The 24,705-nt window shown below is 38.7% G+C and overlaps 1 protein-coding gene across 2 annotated transcripts; it reads right to left on the reverse strand.

The window, feature by feature from the left end:
* Positions 1-933: 933 nt before the first annotated feature.
* ACBD5 (acyl-CoA binding domain containing 5) lies at positions 934-24,086 on the reverse strand. 2 transcript variants are annotated; one of them, XM_009084188.1, is made up of 10 exons: positions 23,971-24,086; positions 22,465-22,537; positions 18,681-18,792; positions 8,133-8,270; positions 7,164-7,364; positions 6,350-6,456; positions 4,107-4,383; positions 2,906-3,105; positions 1,317-1,361; positions 934-1,047 (listed from the first exon to the last, which is right to left on the reverse strand). In XM_009084188.1, exons 1-10 carry the CDS (start codon positions 24,066-24,068, stop codon positions 934-936), a joined length of 1,365 nt encoding a protein of 454 aa, XP_009082436.1. In that variant the 5' UTR covers positions 24,069-24,086. The 2 variants fall into 2 exon arrangements, with proteins under 2 accessions (XP_009082436.1, XP_009082435.1); XM_009084187.1 differs by lacking the exons at positions 7,164-7,364; positions 23,971-24,086 and having other exon boundaries at positions 22,465-22,512.
* Between the last annotated feature and the right edge of the window lie 619 nt (positions 24,087-24,705).

Consider the following 24,705-nt stretch of genomic DNA (forward strand, 5'->3'; position numbering starts at 1 on the left):
GAGTGCTGTGTCTGCTTCTGGGTACAAGAGAGACATGGACAAACTGGAGAGAGTCCAACAAAGGGCCATGAAGATCATGAAAGGCCTAGAGCATCTCTGAGGAGAGAGAAATAGCACAGGTGGCCTGGGGAAGTGGGGAAGTCTCCCTCCAGTCCTGGGCAAAGGACTCTAGGTGGCCCTGGTTGAGCAGGGGGTTTGACCTGCAGAGCTCCTTTCAACCTCAGCCTTTCTGTGTTTCTGATTTACCCTTGAGAGTAAACTATACCATGAAAACTATCAAAAAAAAGCAAAAATAATTTTAGCTAAATCTCATAAGATCTACACACATACAAACTCTCCACAGACTGATGCAGGAGGAAAGAAACGTAGCATACTAAGCTTAAAAAGTCAAGTGTGAGGCTGAAGTAAGGAGAACTCTCACTTGATTTTCTGCTTTGAGAGTTGAGTAAAGGTAAGATGAGAGTACTACTGTCCTTCGGCTGAAGGAAGTCAAAGCATATGTTACAAAAATATAGTAAGATGGTAGTAGGTGCTAAATAAGAAACAGGTGACAGATGGCACTCTACAAAGGATGTGGCAGGAAAAACATTTCTTGTGGCACAAGGGGACTGGGGAGTCTAGAAGCTGTGAAAATGGCTTGAGGATATAAGGAGTGAAAGGATCAAAGAATCCATGGAGTTGCTTGCAAGCTATCCAGCCTCACCCACTCATATATGCTCTCTGAAATTACTTAGACTGTATCACATTTCATAGATGTAACATAAACTGCCACATATAAAGCATTTTACATATGAAGGCAAAATAACCAGTACTTTCTTATATTGAGAAACTTTCAAGGCAAATAATTTTATGTCTTGTCATTAAATAACAGGATATACTATATATTGGTTTAAACAGGAAATATAGTACATATGTCCTACTGAATGCATGTTTTTACCTTCGCTTTCTTTGAAGATACACATGTACCAACCACTGGGCAATAAATGGCCATACAATAGCAAAAGCTAAAACACCAGGAGAAATTTCAAAGGGCCACCATGATGGTTTCTAAGGAAAATAGAAAAAAATGCCAGTCAGCAATCTGTGTGCACACCTAGAATACAACCTGTATACCTCTCAATCACTTCAAATGGTACAGTACCAAAGTAGATAACAATAGTAAGACCAGAAGAAATGCAATTAATCTATCAAATAATTTCTTCAGACAGGTTAGTTTTAATCTCCTATACCAAGAGCTAGAGATAAAATATTCAACTCATCTTTTTTCACAGTTCACACTGTTTTTTACAAATAAAAAACCAGTATTTTACCTTGACAGAGGAGGCAGGCTGGTAATTTGACTGTAGTGTTGCAGATTTTGCCTTTAAATATAAACAAAGGTTGGTAAATATGAAAAGGGAAAATGCAATTAAAATTTTTCTGCTTCACAAAATGAGGTTTTCCATCTTGTGAAGGTTTTGCAATGTGTATATATATCACAGTTTAATGCACAGAAATATCCCCATGCACCATCCCCCCCCCTTTCACCACATAATTTCTAATTTACCTGTCATGTTTGCATTAATCTTTATGGCATTTTTATCACATCTCTGTGTGTTAGAAAATGAATCAGTGTCACTTATGGGACCTCTTTACAGTTTTTGAAGGTCCCTTTGCTCAACTTGTCATTGCAACTTCCTCAACTCTGGTCCAGTCCCAGTTCTAACCCAGAGCAGAAATCCCAGCAGCTTCATTTGCATGGTTACATGTTTCAACACTAGTCTATACTAAGGTCAAAAGCAATGTTCTAGTCTTCCCTAAGCTACAGCCACAGGCATATAGAGATAGTCTGCTCTGTTTTACAAGCAATCCTGAAAATGGAAGTACCAGAAACTTTTTCAGTCTATTCCCATACACTACTGCAGTGCTTTCACAAAAACAATGCAGCTGGTTTTCTAGGTCTGTGTTAATTTATGTAAGTGTGACACAGAAGCTTCTGTTCCTCCTTAGGTAAGGGTAGCAAGCACAGCATGAACTGCTGGGGAAGAATCTTACTATTTCTTCATAGATTGCTCAGGCAAAAGAAAAGCAATCTGTATTCAAACATCAGATTCCTGAATAGCTGTGATGCAGCAAAATCATGGTTTTAATAAACCCTTTTCCCTGGCTGCCTTAGATTTGGAGTATGTGCACCCCACAGGATACAGCTTGCACAGCTCTCACTCTCAGGTAGATCAAAATGTATCAGCAAGGCAAACAAATCCAAACATTTTCAGGTCGTTGGTTCAGCTATATTCACAAGGTGCTCTGTTCTCACCAAGATACAGAATTTATATTGAAACAGAAGGGAAAAGAAACACTACATCAATCAGTATCTACACTTCCTTAAGATTTCTTACGCCTGTCTTGTGTACATAACGTGAAATTCCAAGAAAGCTGGATTACTTCACGAGGAAAGAAAGCTATGAAGAATCAGTCTTTTACTAATAAAAAAATGGAATCAGAAGTTCTGCCTGCAAACATTTACTGGTCTTGAAGATTAAGATAATTTCTCACTGCCTTTGAAAATGCTTTGAGATCTAGTGATGAAGAAATTCTCTTGGATCACGTATTACTAACATTAACTATGGAATCTCCATAGTTACTGTGTAATCTGTATCAATAACTGTGGCTAAGATTAGAAATCAGTAAAAGAATATATTATCCATTTCAAGGTCAAAAGGCATGCTTTTGCTCACATGTATGAGTCCTGAATTGTGTTCCTAGAGCAGGTACCAATAAATTTCAAGTTGGACTAAACTACTGAATATAACTGAAATGCCTTCACAGGTTAAGAAAATATTGTCTGAAATTTTAATCTGAAAAAGCATCCAAATACCCAAGGACAGTTAATAAAAAGTAATCCAATAACTTCAAAGAATAGTACCTGTGATGCTGTAACTGCCTCCAGCATATGCAACCTCTGAAGGACGTTCTGCATATCCTCTTGCAACCTCATCAGCACCACTGCAATCTGCTCATTGAGGCTGCCCCGGGGGGCTCTGTCGGATCCCCAGCGCTCGCCGTCCCCTCCGCTCCCCATCTGCCCACCCTGGGAACCCTCTCCTAAAGGCTGGAGCCTATGTCCTGTTGGAGAGAGAACAGAAATGTGAAACACACAATGGGCTACCAACTCCACTGAAAATGCTTCACAGTCCAGTTTTCACCCAGGAGTGTGGAACTCTTCATCACTGGCTATATTCACACTGGGAGGTCGCGGAAATGTCATCTGAGATGTTTTCCTACAGCCTCAGTGTGACAGTATCATTCAAGTTTCTACAACTGTAAAAACCAGTCAAGTTTGGCAGCAAATTCTGTCCTAGCAAAAAGAAAGTAAGGTCTGTCTTATTATCAAGGGGTGGTGTGTTTTAACTTTGGCAAAGTCTCCAGCTGGTAAACAAAGATCACTGGAATACAGTGATGAGAAAAGGTAATTGTTTAAAACCTACAATACTCCTTTAAACTAGATGCAACTACTACCAGCCTATCATGTTTCTGCCTGCAAGTAGCAAAGTTCAGTAAAGGAACAAGAGAGGAGAGGAGATAGTTCAACTACAGCATGTTCTTTGTAACAGTTTTCAACATAAATGTTGTATTTGGGTTTTCTTTTCAATTTTTGCATCTTATTCCATATAGGTGCCATACAAACATACATTACTTTCTGCCTTTTGCTCTGTAGAAGAAAAATTCATTTTACCCTTGACTTTACAGATCATACCACTGGGATATGGTGATGCACCTGGGTGCCAGAAGTATTTATGGAATTCAAAAAAGAGGAAGTCCAACATAAATTGAACATCTGGGTTATTATGGGATTAACAATCATTAAGCTTTGAGAATCATAATGGATAGTATCAGCATCACTCAAAGGTGTGGCTGACATTCCAATTATATGGAAAACAATGCATCACTGATACCTTTCCAAGGGCAGCAGCACTGTCATGTATATAGTCTATGACTATATATATCATATATATAGTCATATACAGCCTGACTCTCTTACTGGACAGTTTGACAAGTGCTTCTCAGGAACCAGTGACTTAGGGCAGTCGGGAGAATGGGGAACACAAACGCAGTGTGCACAGTACCTCTCCCTCTTCTGACACTGTAGAAATCTGCTTTCTCTCCACCTTTTTTCTCCTTGTGAGGACCCCCATTACTGGCTTTGCCATCTTCTCCTCCACATTTGACTTCGCCTTGTTCTTTGGCTGCTCCCTCTCCAGTATTTCCAGGCTGGAGATTCCCATAAGTCATGCAAGAGTGCCTTGGAAAATCCGTGTTTTCTAAAAGAAGACTGTGATCTACATCCAAGATATGGGATGAATGCTTTAAAGATCCTTTAGCTGACGTGATGATCTCCAAGGGCTACAAATTAACATTAACAAGCAATTAAATTCTGTAAAATGTGACAGTTAACCATTAGAAAGGAAGAAGCAGCATCTCTACTTTCACATTAAGAAAATATTTAGCCCAGAACTAACACTTTTCTTCTAAGGGAAGCAGTTGTTTTCCTCTAAAATGTGCTTACTATTGTCTGCATGTCCTTTTCACACTGAAAAGGCATTTGAGGCAAATATTCTCAGAACAGTGACACCTTTATTCACTAAAACAGAACATTAAGATCTGAAAATGTCCGGGTTTCCCCTGTAAAATTGGCTTGGCTTCCTGGACAGTGAAACAGTCTCTTAACTTGAATTTGTGAGCCACACAGTCAAAAATCACCTAGAATTAGCAACCTTGAGTGGGCAGTGTTTACACTCACAGCAAAGAAATCACGTTGCTTATTATCAACCTGTTCAAAACAGCTTGGCTGCACTCTGTAACTCTCACCAAACAAAAGAAAGGCAGAGTATTCTACCAACTTCTCATTCAACATCGATGGTACTGTAGGAAGATATTAAAAATGGATGACATAAGTGCTGTTCAGGCCACAATGACATGTTCTGCAGCAGAAGTGCCTTATGGTGGTTCAAGCAATCCTTTGTTCAGGGCAAGAACAAGCACATGCACAAGTATATGCTGAAAGAGGCTGGGGACATCAGTTAGCTGAAAAGGAACTCCATGGAAAAGCCAAAATCACCAAAAGGAGGGGCAAAGAAATGGAAACTGCTGCCCAGATTTGTCAAACAGCAGTTCAAAAACCTAGACCATCAGAACTGAAGGGCAGAGTGTTTGCTACACCTTTTCCAAGAAGAAGCTGTACTTAATTCTTTAAGTGAACCTCTTTTAGTTTGAATTGATTCATCTGTAGTTCTACATGTATATTTATTTACATGTACCTGAACATTTGTTATTTTGTGCAAAACTAGAACTTTCCTCATACAGGTTGGGAAACTCTGACAAATTATCCACCCACTTCAATTAATAAATCTTGAACAAGCTTGAACAATAGACAAGATGATTGGGAAATCACCTAGATAAGACAGCTTGGAGCAATTCTAACAAATTACCTTTCCCAACATGCTTCATTACCAGGTAAAATTTTGATGAGGAATTCTCTACCTACCCAGGAAAGAGCTAGACAAGAGAATGATGCAATACTAGAGTGCCTACTGGTCTTTCTGATCCCATGCATCACTCACATATTCCTCTCCAGAATCAGAAGATGAGGTGCTTGACTACAGTCTACAAAGTCCACACTTAAATTGGAGCTCTGAAGGAGGTCTAAACCAGTAAGTCAACAACTACAGTTAATACAATGAGCAGCAGCACAAATTCAGTCAAAACTATGAGAGCACAATTGGTGCCCACCTTTTATATGAAAGTCAGAGAAGTACATTACAACTGAAGACAATACAAGAGAACACAGAAATCCCTGTTATCTCCCACTTCTTTAGACCTAGGCCACTTTCAGTCACTGGCCTACAGGCCACCTGCTAAGGCTTACTCTTTATTTATGCTAAGAAACAAATGCAGGATTCATCAGGCCACAAAAAGAGCAAGAAAAAAGCTCATTGTTACAAAGACACTCCCAATTTCTTAGAAATCGCTGGATTCTGGTCCCTACATATGTTATGAGACCCTAAATTACTTTGTGGGCACAGTTCTTAGCTTCTTTGTACTTTTTTTTTTGAGTTGTTTCTTTGTACTCTTGGTTTTGATGCCTTCCCCTCACATAAATTCTCTGAAGGCAAAAATTTCAAGATCAGCAGTAAAAAAATTGCAGAAGACTGACAATAAAAACCACAAATCCTGACAGCCCAACCAGAAGAACAGTATGTATGAGCTACTTCATTCATCCCTGCATGTCCATGTTCACCTGACCAACAGGAACCTATTTGAAAACAATCAAACCAGTTTCAAAACACACCTACAAATATTAAATTCCTACCTCTTCTAGTCCAAGTTGTTCCATAGAGTCACAGTAAACTTCACTGTCTGAATCACTGGTTAAGTGCTGAGTTCCTGAGACCTCTTCAACATTCTCTTCACTTGCACCTGTATGGGAAGGGGACACATGCTCTGTAAATATGAGCCAACTGAGCCAACCCTGGCAAACAGGAAAGCAATGAGTAAAAATGACCAGGTGAGCCTCAAATCATGGCCCTTTTATCTACAATTGTCATCCTAAAGTTACATTCTAAATGAAAAGGTTATATTAATATAGGAATTATATAAACCCATTACCAGTGGGAAAACTGTACCTCACATTGACATTTCTGCATTATAAATTTTAATTTTACCTGGTTCATTCCGCTCTCCTTCCTAAGCTCAGTATGAAGCAGTTTTGCCCAAAGTTATGTTGGTTTTAAAATGATATATTTAGAACTCACTTTCAACAAACTGGCATTTACATTATGCCTTTGAGAATGACAAGATATTAGTGATTTGCATTTCACTACAAATTTGCTTTCAAAGGCAAATAGTATTTGCATAGGTAGCATAATGATTTTCAAACAAAACAATTCTGTTTCTGTGGGTTTGGGCCTCTCTGTCTCTGAATGCATCTCTCTGTAGGAGATCCTGAAAGAGAGCCTTATTTTAAACTGGAATTAATTTTTTTTTTTAGAGTATTCTGCCTTTAGGTTTCTACAACTGAAAGACACCATTGCTAATCTCTGAATCCCAGGATTAAGGTTTCAAGAAAAGAATACTTTCCATGAAAAACATGTGCAAATGAAAACATGGTCTTGCAAGGACAATACCTTGGTGAGCACTGTTATTTGCTATTTCTAGGCTTGGCTCCATTTTATTTGTTTCCTCCTCTGGGTTCAAGCCATTCAGGGCAGATTTGGTCTGGATGCCATTCTGCATATCTGGGATAAAGCTGTCTTTGTAGCAGCCATTACTAACAATACCTTCCAAATCCTTAGCAGCTGCTGATCCGAGTTTCGCATTCTTATAGTCTGTAAAAGAACAAGAAAACTTTGCAAAGAGAGAGCTACACACCTAATAGCTCAAAACATATTTCTTCAAGTAGCTAACTTTCTGCTGGACTGTATGTGTAATGTATCTGCAGAGCATGGAAATATGTAAATGCTCCTAGATTCACATTTGTGTGGATTGTTCTGTTCTTGTAAAGAGCATAAATATAAAATTAAAGTGCAGATGATACTTAAAACATATGTAAGCAAATCCAAAGTAGCTCTTTCTACTAAACTAAACAATGATCCTAATGTTCTTGGAGGAAAACATCTGTACAGAATTCTAAATGTGTAATTTCATTCGGTTTTCACTTGATGCTGGTATTTCCAGCATCCAACTATCTATGGACCCCCTAAATGAATCTCACTGAAAGCTCTGGTTTATTTTCTCTGAAGAAAAAAAAGTTACTTTCAATTTGCTGTTAAGGCCATGTAGCCATTCATAGGTCTTACGAAAAGCACTGGCAACAAAACCTGAAACAGTGAAGGTTATAGAGGTTTAGCCAACCTACTGACAGAACCTTCCATCCAGATGAGTCAAAAATTGTACAACATAGCTCTCAAATCTGCACTAGTTTTAATTCTTATAACCTAGGTTGAGACACAACATTTTTAATACTCGGATCCATGTGTATTTGCCTCTAATTCTCTTGAAAAAGTACAACATACATGATACTTCGGGATTTTCTGCCACTTAGGTGGTTAACAATAACTTCGGCAGAGACAATGGTCCAGGCACTGAAAACATACCCTTTCCATTTAGCTGCAGTTCTTTTTCTTCCTCTTCATGAAGCCCTTCTTCTTCTGATTCTGCTCCACTATCACTACTTTCAGCTTTTCCATTAACAACCTTTATATTTGGAGTGGAATTCATGACATTACTAAGGTCTAAGAAAAAATCAGAGAAGATAAAAAGATTTATTTTAAAAGAACAAACGTACAACCCTTCCCCCCCGCAAACTAGTAGTCATAGTTCCACAGAAGTATTCCCATATTAGATGTACCAAATAATGGCAGTTTATTTCCATAAGTTCTTTCTTAATTGGTTGAATGTTTCTGGTTTGTGGCCTGTCCCTGAGTGCCTGACTGTTGGTGCAGATTCTCAATGACTCTGAGCAAGCCCTGGAAAAAAGACAGCAGACACTTCCACTGCTGAGCCTCAGACCAAGACTATGACTGTATTTTGGGTACAGCTGCAGTAATGTTTTAGCTAGGACTGACGTGGCCATGTTCTCTTAAACCCAGAAATCAGTGTTTTTATAGAAGCTCCCTTTTGGGCTGAAATGCTTCAAAACTGCTCTCAATGCCAAGGCAAATTTTGAATTCAATTATGTGAACAATGCAATTCTGAACAAGCTAAATACAACATTCCCTGCATCTTCTGCTGTGATTTAGGCAGACATAAAAAATGGTAAAAAGACTCAAGTTGATACAGATCTTCATCTAGCAAAGGACATATGGAAATAAATTCTTTGATTTCAGTGAAAAAGTTGATGAAATAATGAATACACTGAGCATGGTTTTTGCATAAATATTTTAAAAAAGCAAAACAAAGTAACTACTAAATCCCTGTTTTCCATATCTTTCATCACTCCAAGCATCACAAATAATTTACTCTAACTGTACAAAGAATTGCAAGGTAAAGATTTTTTAAGGATTTGGGGTACATCAAGGACAATTCCACCACCTCCTGTAAGACAGATATGGTCAAATGACCATCAGGCCAATGGTCTGTCTTACAGGAGGTGGTGGAATTGTCCTTGATGGTCATTTAAGCCTCCTATGTTGGGACAGAGTGATTGAGGTACCAAGAGGAGACAGTTTCTCTGAGACACTCTTGCAGTTTACATGTTTACTCCAAGGCTGAAATCTGTTTTAATTGTCACCACAGCGTTTCATTTGCATAATATCTAAGTTCCCTTGTCAGAACCTTGAAAGATTAATTCTTACATTTAGGCTTAACATTAAACAGCAAAATAATATCCAATTATCCTGGAGCTGCCAAACCAGCTTTGCTACTTTCTTTGCTGCATGGTAATTTAGAGCTAAGGGTTTAGCCTTCCAATGAAGAGCCTTCCCACATTCCTTTAGTTTCCAAGCTTATCCATAGCACTTCAAAAAAGAAAAAAGACAAAATAATTTACTGTATAGTAATAAGGAATGTGTTCAATATTATGTTCACCTTAGTTTTATTGCAAGGAATGGTTTCTGTGGGCACCCTGCATCACTGTTTGGGCCTGATTTAATCCAACTCCTATCTGAAGATAAAAAACTCCACTTCTTTACTGCAAGAAGAGAACTGGAAAACCTATTGTGTGTCTTGTAGACTGCAGGAATATAAGCAATCACCTGCTCATTGTCTCCTCACCAAAGAACACTTCTTATTTGCAAGGAAATTTGTTTCACAAAAGAGAAATCCCAACATATTTCCAGTTTATTTCCCACAAACTGTTTCATTAATTGTGAATCTCAGTTCCTGCGGTGTTTTTCTGAGAAGCAGCAGCACGAGAAGGATAAGGCAGCAGTTATGTCCTCACAGTGTAAGCATCAGGCACAGACACAGCTCCCTTGGCACGGCAAGGCATCACCCTTCCCTTTGAAACAAGGGGGTGGGAACACAATCATCCACGTGTCCTACCCAGCTGTGGGAGTAAACAGGAAAGACCAGCCTAGGAGGAACATTTAGCTGTGAAGGAAGGTGAATTAAAACTGAAAAGCTGCTCACCCTACCAAAGATATCATAAAAAGCCCAAGCTATACCATAAGCTTTTTTTCTGAGATTTACTTCTTTTCTTTTGAAAGGGAATGTCTTTGAACAGTCAAGCATGTTCTTTCTTCACTTATTTTCACTAAGGAGATTACTGTTTTGGGGAAACGTCTAAGTGAGACATCACATACATTTAAATAAAGAGGAGGAACTGAGAGAATGTATTAACAGTAACAGATTCATGGTACCATGCCATGGGACACCCGAATAACTTCAGTTTTCTTCCATAAAATCATTCTTAGCAACAGTGCTCCTAGAGACCATAAAGAGGCACTGCTTTGATGCAGGCTTTGAAGAATACATCATTGTACAGACTTCTGGTCACTGCAAAGTCTACACTTAATTGTGTGCTCTTCCTCAGAACCCTTACACTGCTGTCCTCATTAGGCCCATCCCTAATTGCTTTGCTGAAACTACAGTTTGCTGCCACTCTCCTTGTTGCTCTGAGTATCTAAGTACCCCTGAGCTAAGAAACCAGCAATGATGACTAATCCTGGGGGTGATAAGGTTAAAGACTAAACAGAGCCAACTACCAGTGACTTCTCCAGTCCTGTTGGTAGGTTAACAACTGATCCCTGAGGAATGTATCTTTTTAATGTGAATGACACAAGTTAAGCAAGCTTTTAAAACCTTCCTTGGCTTGTGCTTATCCCACCCAGCCACCCCCACCCATTTATTGTTGCCTTTTACTCACTTCAACTGCAGGCAAAATGTTAGTAGCTTTTTCTCTTGCCCTAGTTTAGATACTACAGAATTCCTCTCAGTTTGTTACTTTCATCTCACTGCCTATAACATCAAACTGTGAGATTTGTGATAGAGCTTTCTAAATCAAAGCTGTACTGCTCTGTAGCCATAGAAGGAGTTCTATTCTGTAAAAGCCCAGAGTGTGGGGTTGGGTTTTTAATGCTATATAGTAAGAGCTGTGCAACAGTGACAACATGAAAACAGAAGGAAGAAGGATTCAAAGAAAGAAAACGGTGAGATGGAAAGGATGTGAAGAACAGGCATGGAGCCTCTACAAGCTTTCACTACATTTACTTTCTTATGTCAGCTCTATTAATAGATTTCCTAAGAGCTATCCTAAATATTTTTGTTCAAAGCCAGCACTACAGTTCTCAGTGACCTGTATAATGGGGCCAAGTTTCTCAAAAGTATGTGATTTCTAACTTCCCCCATATTTCAAGGCAGTTTTTGTTACCCAGATGGGAGTTCAGGGCTTAAATGCCTCTATGGATCTGCCCCAGCTTGAAGGTCATTTTACAAAGAAAACCTAGCTTAGCAGATTTTTCTCAAATGCCTTGTATTTCTGTTTTCTGAACAGGCACATGATTCTTATACAAAATTAACATGCACTACTGGAACTGTACTGATGGTTGGCACAGTACATCACAGTATCATCCCCACTCAGCCTCTCACATGCTTTGAAAATACCAGTGATCAGGACCAGCCTACAACAGCAGATGAAAGACACAAGACATTTACCTAACTGTCATTAGTGACTAAAAATTATGTGCTTTTGTAAAATAACATAACTTTACTATCTGCTCAATAGGAGGAAAATCTTAGCCACTAAAAGTTTATTTTCATGACCTATACTTTTGTCACCATATATAGGGATCTCCCTGCACACCTTCATTTAAGCAGATCCACGCTTTGTAAAAATTATGTTAAGTCTCAAAGGGACTCTGGACAAAATTGTTTTGATAATCAGGTAACTAGAATTTTGTTCTTGCCATCACGACCTGGTGTTTCATGCTTGTTAACAATCCAAGTAGGCTCCCTCCTTTTTCAAACTGATGTATCCAAATGCTGCAAGGACTGAATGCAGTCAGACAAGAGGGGTATATATAAGCATCTGGGAGCAATAAACTCTTCAGCTAGAACAAGAGTTTCTATACCCTCATTTCCTTCCATTCTTTTTAATATAGGACACTACAAAGAAAATTTCCGGGGGCCCAGCCTGCTCTGAAACATCTGTTCAACAGTACCCAGACGAGCTGCCATCACAAATAAAAAGAGATTTTAGAAGGGTCTGGCAGAAATAGAGACAAATATAAAATTCCTTACTTTAACTACCATGGTTTTATCTCTTTTAATTTTAAGTGCAATAAGTGCAAGTTCTCTGAAAAATACGTTCTCTAAGCACACAAATAGTGTCAGCCACATCTTCCTCTACACAGTTTTCCTTTTTTGTGGTTTAATCTTCCTAAATTTTGCTATAACAGAAAAAGAAGCTTCTCCTCCTTTTTATTTTTTCTAATGTATTCCAAAACACTACAGCCTTTCATCAGCATTCCTCTCTCTGCTTATATATTTTTCAAGCTGTTGCACTCAAAGAGATGCCACTGTATTTAATAAAACAATTAAAACAACAATATTCATGTCTTTATTTACCAGTAATAAACACCAAAACAATAGTTTGTGGATAAGAACCAAGACAACAGCAACTTCTCAGACATTTATATTAACTTGCAAGTACAGTATTTAGGATTACTGACTAGTCATCCCAGACCTTTACACTTTTGAGTAACTAAGGAGTTTCTTATCCCCATCCATATAACCAGTACCTTTTCCCTTGAACTTTCAGAATACATTTCATGTAAATAAGATTATCAAGTTTTTGGGGTTGACTTGGATACATTTCCCTCTTCCCTGCTGCTCCTGAGCCTTCTGCCAGTAGAGACAACCTGCCTTGGGATTTCCTGACAGGAGAAGCCCAGGGAGAACAGCAGCTGCTCCACAGGCATTCCCAGCACTGGCAGGCAGTCCCACAAAGGCTATCAGATGTCCAGAGTACAGGGGCACCAAGCACATGCAGCTCAGTTACATGGTGCATGTGCAGCAAGAGCAATGGATCCAGGCATTGACAACTTAGTGGCAACAGCTTAGCCACAAGCACGTATGAGAATGAACATGAAGAATAGCTGCTGCTTAGGTATTTATTGTAACTTGCAAGAATAGGTTGATCATTCCAGGATCCAGGATGTCCCCAGGTCTGGTACTACTTCCCTCTGGGAGAATGAGCAGAACTTGCTAAGCTCTCTTCTGTGTGGAAGAGAGACAGTCATCATTTGGAACTTTCACTTTGCTTGGCAAGTAGAGAAGAGCATTATTATGCTCAAGTCTTGCCTCAGAAAATAGGGAACGTGAGCACAGTGAACTCAGAGCCCCATAAAGAACACTGAATTATGCTTGAAAACAACACAAAGCCACACACATTGCTGAGTCACATATTGTATCCTGAATCAAAAATTGGTTTGCCCTGTACAAGAAAAAAAAACCCAAACAAAAAGGAAATAACATGAAGATTATATGCTCCTGCCAACTACTCCAAGCCTATCAGCTGAACAGCCTTTTACAAAGTCCACATCAAACACAGCCTCACAGATTACAAACAGCTTTTCCATACATCTTAAAGGCTACAATTAATTATTTTTGCTATACAAAGTTACATATGGAACACCAGACCATGTCCACCAGGAGCTTTTCTAACAGCAATCAAGACACTACTACCTACATCCCTTCTTCCCCAGCCTCCCATACTTCTGTCTACGGCTTCTTTGTGGCTTGTCTTTGCAGAACAGAGCTGTGAGAAATTTGAATTTCAACTCTTTCATCACAAGCTCTTAACTACAATGAGACAGCTAAAATGTAAGACATCAGCATTTCATAGCAAGTGGGTACATCTTCTAGATTCTCGATACCTTAAGAGCTTTTGACACTTATTTTCCCTTTTGCAGGGAAATCTTTTCTTGCTGGAGGGAAAAAAATAATTCAAGTTCAACAACCAATTACACACCCAAACTGATCTGTTTCATGCTGGTTTGTGTCAACAGTAATACAGACAGGCTTTTTTACTTTCATGGAAAAACTCTTCTCATAGTTCCCCCCACTTTGAAAGAAACAGTTTTTAATCTTACATTTTCACATTTGGATACTCTGCTGATCACCCTGTGGCGATATATTCTCTACCACTTTGTATGAGAGAGGAGCTGTTGATACTCTTAGGCTTAGAGCTACACTGATACTCTGCCCTAATTTCCAACACTGTTAGAAGCACTGACATAGAGCCATCCGTTTGAAGCTGAGTCTCAAAGTAGGTTGAGATTTGGTCTGGAAAGCCTGAGGCAGGTACATATTGCAACAGGACAAGCCACAGTTTATTGAGACACTGATCCACATCTCATTGAGACTCTCCACTGTCTTTGGCACTTGCTAGCCCAGCCCTTAATCCTATATAATAATCCCATAATAATCCTATGGCAAACACTGAAGAGAATGTTCTAGATGCTTTTGAAAGTTAAACTACTGGGATATTAACAAAAATATTTCCATAGTAAGTCTCACACTAGCCTTCCTGAATACAATCTTTAACCTTTATTATACATGCTAGCTTATCATTGGAAACTAGAAGAGGTGAAAAGGTTAAAGGATGGAATTTGAAGCACATCACCCATCCACCAGCTCCTCCTGCTCCACACTTGCCCTGCCTTAATGCACCTCCCTGGCTGTGGTGCAGCCACCCATCTAACATCACCTAATAAAGCACAACAGTTTCAGAGAAACAGAGATTTTAGGTCTTTTTCCCATTCTTAGAAAGGACTAAGAAGATTCACAGCCACAGAGTTCCTTAAAAATCCTAGTGAAGAAAAGGAAAAGGAGAGGGAAGGAAATCTGTTTAGCAAGTATCTTTGAAGTCAAACAGCTATGAAGAAATGAGCTTATGAGGCAAGCAGGGGTATTCCACAGCAAAGGCTCACACACTAGCAGGAAGAGTGTGCCACCAAATATTCCATTAGAAAGCAAAGATGTTGAAAATAACCTGAGAAGGTCTTTGAGAAAATAAAACCATTAAAAAAGATAAATTAGTCATATGCAATCTAAAGAAACACAATTGGAAAATATATTGCATTTTAAGTGTAAGAAAAGTATTTTTCTACCTGGACACTAACTATTAAGAACAGACTCACTTTTTTCAGAGCTGATTTATGTCCTGTACTAACTACTGCCTTTGAAATACAAATGTTTACATGTATTTACTTGTTCTAAAAGCACACAGACCTCAGTGAGTATTGTCTTTTAAACCTAGCTCCCATATCCAGTGCAGGAAAACACCAAGCAAATTGTGAAACAGCCACATCTGCCTGTGAGCCAGGCCAGCTTCTGCCATTCACACAAGCTACTACTGATGCAGGGCCCTGTATGGGCTCCTGGCACAAACAGCCTACACTGCAATCAGCACTGCCCAAAATCAGCATATGCAGCAATATGAGTTGCCCTGCTTCAATAGGTCTTCATCTGGTGCAACTGCAACACAGCTGGGAGCAAAGCTTCCAGGAGAGAAATGCTCATTAGGATAACAAAGCTGAGGAGTATTATAATGCTGTAGCTTTCCACTGCCTCTGCAGTGCGTAACTTGTCATTACTGGAGGCAACATTTAGTCTTCACAAAGGCTTACTAACACGACTGCTCAGCATACAGGCAAAGGGTCATCTTTATTTAATGCCATTTTAAGACAGATTAAATGCCTTGTCACAAAGCAGAAAGAGTAGGGAAAAAATCTACTGAAGAACTTGTGAACAATTTCCAGATACTTTGTTTAGTTGTTCAGATACTTTAACTTAACATGGCCTGTCAGGTAGGGATTTTCTTGCCTTCCTTTGGATTTACTCACATTCAGAAAAAAAAGAAAACATCCACAAACTTTCTCAGGGAAACATTCTGAAGGCTGAGTTGGCTCTGAAACTCTCAATATTTTCCACCCAGTATCAGATCACTAGGGTGACAATTTGGCTTCTTCAGGTATAACACAAGAAAGCTTGAATGCCCATTCTGAAAATGTCAGATTCACTGAGCAATGGTATTTTGAAGCTTCTTTGCATTTTCAGCATTGGCTTGGACATCAGGTTCCTTGTGCATTTATTAGCAAGTGTCAAAGTTAAAAGGTTGCTCTTCTAAAGCACCCATCCACCTTATGTGACAGTCCCTGCCAGCAGCTGCAAACAACAGGGCCCCTCTGTAATACTGCAAGAGTATTCTCTCCTGCAGTGCTATGACAGCTAAGAGCCCACTTTCTTCTCTGATGTCTCATATTTCATGTGCCCAAAAATAATTTGTCAATAACTTGCTCTGTAAAGAAGTACTTCATACCTGTCAGAAAGAGACTACTGACACAGCTTTCCAGAGAACTCAGGCTTCTCACACAGCTGCAGGATAACCTTTCCAAACACTACCCAGCTAACAGGGTTTTTTAATAGCCCTCAGATTTGCTCAGCCTATTGGAGGGAATTCTCTATTTTCCTGTCTGGATATCTGTAATCCAGGGATGCACTAAGTTTGTCCTAGTTTTCTAGTGGATGTTGCAAGTCATGTTAATGCTGCCATGTCAGGCTGCAGTGATCTTTATTAAAGAGCCACAAGCTCTGTTGATTCAGGAAGCATTTCAAGTGCTTTGTATTTAATATTTTCAATGAAACCACAAGGAATAGAAATTCAGTTTTAGAAGGCTACACTTTTTTGTAGAAGCCAATCTGCTAGAGATGGTGTACCAGCCATAGCCGATGTACACTGAACTCCCAACCTCTTTCATTAATTCAAAAACCTGAAGATTTTGAAATAGTGGCATGCAATTCCTAGACAACTAGATAATGATCTGCATACAGCTTAAAGTTTGATGAAAGAATGGAAGGAAAACACAAAATAGAACAGAGCAGAAGATGGGAGTACAGTATGAAGCAAAGTAGTCAAGAGAAAGGTCCCAGTTTCCAGAACATACCAATTGCCTGTCCCTGAGAAAACACCTTCCACAACAGAAGTTACAGAGTATAGACGTGGGAGCAGGGAAAGAAACAGGACTGGACAAACTCACACAATCAAAACTACACCACTACACTGTCTACACCACCTCAAACACAGACTTGGGTCCAGTGGTCCTATTCTTTAGTGTATATCTGGAAGAGTGAAGGTACCTATGCTTCCAAACTTCTCTAAAATATTTTGAGATCTGTACTGCAAACAATTATTGCCAGCTTCACTTTTAATCAGGGAAGAGGTAAGAGCACCAAAGAAAGGGCTTCAAAGTCCTAAATGCAATGGTGAAGTTCTAACACACATGGGACTTTGTGAAAATTCTGTCTTAATTTACTGTGGCATAATCAGATGTTGCAGCTTTAAGCAGTATAAAATTACAACACTGCACCAGATTTATTGCAACGATGACAGAGCAAGGTAAAGCAGAAATTTGCTATTCTGTTTAACTTGCACTGCCTTATGTTTAAGCTGCCTCTTTAGAGCAGATGTATGCTAGATTTGTTACTGAAACAGGTACAATTTAACTTCCATGATTCTCTGGGTGCCTAGACAAGTCACTTGTTTTTAAAAAGTGGCTTCTGGCACAGTGCCACAGACACCAAGTCTAAGTAAATCCTTATTACACAGATCACTGACCTGAATCTACTGATACTCTTACAACCTGCCCATCAATCCAGCTGTCAGGCAAACTTACTACATCCCACACATGAAGTATACACAACTTTAGTTGAGGAAAAAAAAAAGTCATACCACTTTTGAAATGGCCATTAAAAAACTTCTACCATTACCTTTCCTCAAAAACAATGAAAAACTATTTCTGTTTCTCTGAGACTTGATACCAAAACTATGTTCCCTTATTTGTGTGATGGTTTCTTTTTTTAAAAACATTTCAGGTTTTGCCCTGCTGCATTTCAGGTTGTAAATGCAATTTTAAGCCAGATTTTAAACAACTGTAAACCTTATATTACCCCTTTATGAAGACATTACCTGTAACAATAACTGCTACAATCAAAACATTCTCACAATGGTATTGCTAAATAAAAATCACCACACTGACTTTTATGCAGCTATGACACCACTAGGTTTGCCACTTGTCAGAAACTGAAAATGTACTTGAGCCTCAGAAAACTTGTATGCATTAGAGAAGCCATGATTAAAAACTCATGGGGTCTGATTGTGGGTTTTTCTTTAAGTTTAGATCCAATGACAGAGCTGGATTACTAGAACTGCATTCAGTTTGAAAATCCACAGCTCTATCAGAATTTAGCATATGCATTAGCTGTTTCTTTTCTTAATGAAAAGGCAAAAACTAGATTTGCTTGGGAGAGTTGTTTTAATATTCCCTCGTTTTTTCAGGAAAAGGCTCCTTCAGCAGCTCAAAAAGCCTGTAGAGAAGGACTAAACATGCAGTTTCCTGGGTCTAACCACCTCAAAAGTAAAATAAAACAAGATCCAGCCTAATGAGGTGGCAAACCCAGAAGTCACGAGTGTTAGCAGGAAGTTACTACAGCACCAAAACAATGGAAAATGTGGATTTACATATAATTTTTTATTCCTACCTTCCAAATACTTAGAGACTTTCTCCATTCGAACTGCCATATGGTAAAGAGAATGAACAGAAAGATGCAACATTTAGCTCCAAAATCAGTTACAGAAAACAAACCCCCAGAAATACTGAGTTAAGATTATTAGTAGTACAAAGGAAATTATTTGTCCGAACCTGAGGTTAGGTCAGATCCTCTGTTCTTTTTATCTTCTACTATTTCATAGAATGGGCCTATTACTTGTAGTAATTCTTCAACTTTGTCCGTCATTGGCATACTCTCAAGAATCTGCACAAGTCCAAAATATGAAGCATCTTATGAAACAGCATTTCAATCATTTATTCATTTCAACCAATTTTAGAAACTGCTGCTCATTGTAAAACTCACTAACGTTTCACTATGTCACTTAACATGTTATTCTGATTTCTTTTTTACCTCCTTTTTTAATTACAGAAAAACAGCATAAAACTAAGTTACTAAGGAAGAATCTTCTGGTTGGATCAACTTTTTTAAGGTAAAGATGAGAGAGGTAATGCATCTGCCAACACTAGAAGACAGCCTTGGCACAGTATTTATTAGTAGACCCTGGAATCCATTATTGCAGCAATTTCAAACTAAGCCATCTCAAAGTTCAACAGGCTGCTGTTATCTGACACAGTTATTGTATAGACAAGTATTCCCATGGAGAAAATAAAACGAAAACTTTTTTTATCTTAAGAGGATTCTTCGTGCTGTCAAACCCTGCCATCCTCAATGGAATGGTAAGGAGCAAATCAGAATTGCACCACTGGGTCTATCTAAACCCAAACATAAAATGGACACAATACATCAATGTTGGGACAGTACAAATACACACTTAGAAGAAGAATGAACTAGAACCAAGTTCTGCTCTTGAAGAACATTTCTTCATCTTAAGTTGCAAAAACAATACCTCTAATCATCTGATAGAATATAAAATCTTAAATCTAAAAATCAATTAAACAGGAGAGATTCATTAATTAAATACTATTTTAAAAGCACACAATTTTATTGTCCCATTCTAGTCTAGGTCCTTTCAATCAATATTTTTCTCCATAGCTTTGTTCCTCTTTCAAGCTCTACTTTTTTAGTTGCTGTATTTTAGAAGTGGCAATAGCTATAGGAAAAAGAAAGTCAGGCAGAAGCAAACTAACAGCTACAGTGCACCTCCTCCTCCAGAAGAGCCACAAGAAAGCAACAGATGAAGCTTCCCTTGTACAGTTGTCATGGAACATGCTGCTCAAAAGCACCAAACATGTCACTAAGCAGTGGGAGCAGAAGCTACAGCATTATTTCACAAAGCAGGAGCTCCATGCTAGCAGGTACCAAGTCAACAATTGCAAACCAGTCAAGGATACCCAGGGACAACAATCCTACCAAACTGCAGTTTCATGGCCACTTCTCTGATCAATTCAGTGGATATAATTCTTTCCATGTTTGTTAGGGAGAAATACTCAGATACAGAGCTGAATATGAACCAGAGACTGAACAGTTCTGTGATTCTTTTTTTTTAAATTTCAATAACATTGAGAGAAACAAGTAACCTATTCCAGAATAAGACTTGTATTTGCTATATATTTACTTCTATGGTCAGGTCTGTAAACATGTATTTCTGGGATGTCCGCACATAGCTGCTCTTCATCTAGTCTAAACATACCTCAATATACACTATGCTACTGGCAGCAATTCCTAGAATCTTTTCTAACTGCTAGCTTTCAAGTGAGCACAAAAAGAGCAGATACTTCCACAAACAAAATCAACTGCTTACTTATACAGCAACCAGGCATAATAAGCCATGTCAAAATTTGAAAGCGCAAAGTAAGTTGCTGTGTACCCTGAATTACTGTTTTCCTTGGGTGTCAAGACAACTCATAAAGACTCATGTTTTAAATCAGAAACACCATTCTTCATGCTAAGATACATCTTATTTCTAATATATAACAAAACAATATATCTGAAGGATAAATAAATTAGTTTAAACGGTATTGCAGTATAAAATTTAAGAAATTCCACTTGAAAGATAAATTAACCTTCAGTGTGAGCTCAGGTGCATTTTGCTTATTTTAGCTAAAACTAAGATGGCATTTGGTCATCTCTTGCCAGCACCTCAAAACCTCACCCAGACACATTCCCCAACGTCTATGACTTTCAAGGCTACCACATGAAGGGGGTGGGGAGGGGACCCAAACAAGTTTACAATTAAAGTATCTTGTGACAGGGTCATCTGATGCATGTATAGCCCAAACACAATGTCCAAATGCTAGGGACAAGCCCCAGGGGCAGGGGGGAATATGGCAATCTTATACACCCTTAAACACAGTCCTGTGATATCCAGTACATAAGTGGGTGTTTAAACCCTTAGACATGGATTACCTATACAGCAACAGCAGAATGCCCACAGTAAGTCCACAAGGATTAGTGCAGTATGTGCTGATAGAACAACCCAGTGGATCCCATTTGAAATGCACTTCCATTGACATTTCAAGTAGAATCAATTGGGTTGGAAAAGCTGAAGCTAGTATTTCAAATGTGAGAGCTGAAACAGCACCAGAGCATGGTAAACAGATTCCCCAGTTACAAAGCTGAGCAAGGCAAGAAGACATTTGCTCTCCAACCCCTACAGAGGCAGAATATTTGTGCTTCCTTAGAGTCAAGTAAGCAGACACAGAAGGCTTGCTTGAGTTTTGTTATAATAAACATTGCAGTTTCGCTTAGTTTTAGTGTCCTGACCAAACCAGTTACTGCACTTTTTGGAAAAAACCCTACAAGGTAGTCTACTGAGGTATTAACACATTTCAAATCCAGTATTTGAAATGAAGTACTAAGCCTTGTGGCACACATTCAAAAGGAATTATTTAAATTTAGTGGGATTTTTTAATCTAGCAAGCAATATTTGGCCTCCTGTGTTTTCTGGAGCTGCTTATTATTCATTTTAATGCAGATACAGTAATACCAGCAGGAACTCAACTACCAAAACTACAGACAAGAAAAAGAACAGTAAATCAGACTCCAGCTCCTTGCCTAGTATAAGTTTGTATCAATCCCTAAACAGGTTAAGAGTTCGATGTTAAGACAATGGCCTAGGAAGAAAGCAAGTGTACAGGTTAGCTTTTCTCCCCTTGATGCTAATCTCATTATTATAATAGATTACAACTATACTTTTATCCAGACTGGCAGCAAATAACCTTTAAATGGAAAGCCACTTAGAAAAGCTTCAGTGAAAACATGGCAGTGAAAAGGGTTAGTTAATAAAAGATAAAAAACTTTAACTGTTTACTTTAGTTAATGCTGCAATTCCTGCTTAATACAGTAACTGTTTACAAGTTACACATCTATTCCAAAACAAACCACATTACTCAATCCTGTTTGACTGCAACTGTAATATGAAAGGAGTATTTTCATGACAAGTACAGAAAATTCAGGTTGCTGACTTGTTCCTGAAAAATCAAAGATGATTAAGTTTATGTATGTGATTATAATCATGTCTTCAGTCATAAGACTTAAGACTTTTGCTCCTAAAGTCCTCCTGGAGGGAGAGTTGATTTATTCTCCTTTCCAAAATAAGGATCACTTACCTCTCTCAACTCTGAGAACTGAGGCAGTTTGCAGTACAGCTTTTAGACTGCTATAGCTTAAGTTTCACTGCCCCTTTACCATGATTTCAATACTTCACTTTCTCTAGCTCTGTCATTTAAGCTTTGTATCAGCTAGAGCTCTCATGTTTCTCTGAAAACAGCACAAATTCTATAGCTTTAGAAGAAACTACATTATTTTCTTCTCCCCACAGGTCAAACAGCATAGTACTGAAATGTAACAGATCACATAGGGGATAACTCATTTGGAGCTTTGATAGCAGCAGTCAGCAAGAACCACCTCAAGGTCCCTAATTTATTTCTGGAACACTTGTTGTAGAAGATCCCTTTCACTCATTAGTAAACATACCTTTTTCATTTCTTCAACATAGGCTATCATGGCATCTTCTTTGGACATGTCTCCCAAGGCACTCCAAGCATCCCTAGGAAAGAAAGTTGCACGCACCTTAAGGAACTTCAGGGCATACTGGATTTTTTTCAACCTGGCCTTAAGTAGGTCAGTTACATAATGTCCAAAGCTTTTCTGATACAAATAAAATGAAAGAACAATTCACAATTATGTTTTGAAAGTACAAATAGGATACTAGGATAATCACACAGTGGTATATCAACAAAGAAGCAATAAACTGAACAGACTGGGGACGAAGAGTTCCTCACTGACTACCTATGCTCATGTATCCCATAAGTTGTTAACAAGCCCAGATACAAGACACACACGTTTGCCTTTTGACTAAATTGAGTTTAAGACGCTCTACTGTACAAAAAGAACAGGCACAGACACTTCAGCCAGCACACAGAAACAGCTTTCACCAAGTTAGAACAGGCTACAGGGAAAATCTGTCCTTTCTGAGTTTAGCAATTGGGGAAAGACACATTACTCTAGAAAGCAAATAGTGTAACTACTGCCCTCAGTTACCACAGCAGCTACTTATGACCTAAATAAAATCTTACCCTCTCAAACTCTGCAAGACAAAACTGCAACCAAATTTCTCAGTATTGCACAAGGAGTCAGTCAGAACACAATCTGACGTTCCAGAGTATTTGTCCCATGTATAGAAAAACACTAAGGCTGGTGGCTCACATTCCAGCTACAACCAACCACACAGGTGGAAGCTTATTGCCCTAGCTCTCTGCCAAGATATCCCCCCTGCACCCTGACATTGGGGAGGTTGAGAAGGAAGGAGACAAAAAAAAGTCAGAGGAATCATTTGACAGATCCCAAGACCACCATAACCACAAAGAGAGCAGTAATACTTGTTCTTCAGGACAAATGAACATTAAAACATAATAAGCAAAACATTCACATTGGCTTTTCAAAGAGAACTTAGCAACTTGATGAATCAGGACAAAGAATATACAGACAGTGAGAAGCCCTTGCCACTGAGCAGACAAAACAAAAAGGCATAAACCCAACCTCTGCCCAAGAGGTTCAAGCTATATCAGTGGGGGCCAATGAGCACTTATTTTAGGCTGAAATCATAAATGAAAACATGAGAAAGACGAAGTTCAGACACTCAGCCACATCACTCATTCTGCAGAGCACCTATGATTTAATTTTAAAACATAGGATAAACACCCCAGAGGTACCATCATGGTGGTTGCCCAAGAAAAACCGGCCCACTTGCAGAACCTAAGGGAATGTTTCCATTTGCAACTCTGAAAAGTTATAAATTACCTGAGCTAGAAATCTGGAATACAACAGAAAACTAAGTCAAGAATCAAAGGTTGTAAGTGTCCTTTTTAAGAGTGAAAGGAACTGACTAAACTTTTCCTCCAAATGCCACTCTTGTTGATATCTCCATTCTGAGTGTTATTAAAAAACAAAAACAAAAAACAACAACTCATGAAAAATTACCATTTATATCTACCAATTGGATCCCAAAATCCAGGCCGTGGAATGTTACAGGGTCCTTGGGTCGCTTGCTTATAAAAGCTATAGAACTTCAGCATCATTTCATTCGTTGGCTGGAATGAACCTAGTGAAAGCATTTCAAAATACAATGAAATTGTAATTGACAATATGAGCATGTGTTTTACAAGCTTAATATTTCTGTGAGCAAACAGCCAGCAGTTTGTCACAGCCTGATTCACAGCAGTACAATTTAAGTCAACAGAGAACATCTTCACCTCATCTACCATGAACCAGCACCACTGGAAATATTTACTACACAAACAGCAAGTTTCAGACTGATCTTAAGGGACTATAACCTTTACTACTCCTAAAGTCACACTCCAGGACTAGAATAAAAAAGGATAATAAGTAACATAAAGCCAATGCCCTTTCACTCAGTTTGAAGGGACAGGTTCAGATCCTGGTAAACAAAGTATCTTGCAAGTCACTTAATAAGTTACCATTTTTAACAGCAGCGACAATGCAGAACTTAAAAAACCCAACAAAACCAAACTAACACAACAAACCCCAAGCACAGCTTTCTGCCTTGTTTTTGTTTACTTTGGGTATTTGACAGCACTGTCAGTAACAGCTTTAACTTTGTGGAGGTAGAAAATGTAAATATAAAAGCGTAACAGCTGTCAGGGAAGGTTCATAGCCAATCCATTAAATCAAATACTCTGAGGTTCGAGCCTAGTC

The sequence above is a fragment of the Acanthisitta chloris genome, unplaced genomic scaffold, assembly GCF_000695815.1.
Source record: "Acanthisitta chloris isolate BGI_N310 unplaced genomic scaffold, ASM69581v1 scaffold43651, whole genome shotgun sequence".
In the NCBI taxonomy this organism is placed as follows: Eukaryota; Metazoa; Chordata; class Aves; order Passeriformes; family Acanthisittidae; genus Acanthisitta; species Acanthisitta chloris.

What these genes read in the sequence shown, in the direction of transcription:
- ACBD5 (XM_009084188.1), bottom strand. Translation starts at nt 24,068, where the DNA reads ATGATGCTGAAGTTCTATAGCTTTTATAAGCAAGCGACCCAAGGACCC. An exon ending in ACTGCAGCTAAATGGAAAGG is followed by an intron (nt 7,365 to 8,132) that starts GTATGTTTTCAG and finishes GTTCTTTTACAG; the next exon opens with ACTATAAGAATGCGAAACTC. An exon ending in ATTACCAGCCTGCCTCCTCT is followed by an intron (nt 1,048 to 1,316) that starts GTCAAGGTAAAA and finishes TATTTTCCTTAG; the next exon opens with AAACCATCATGGTGGCCCTT.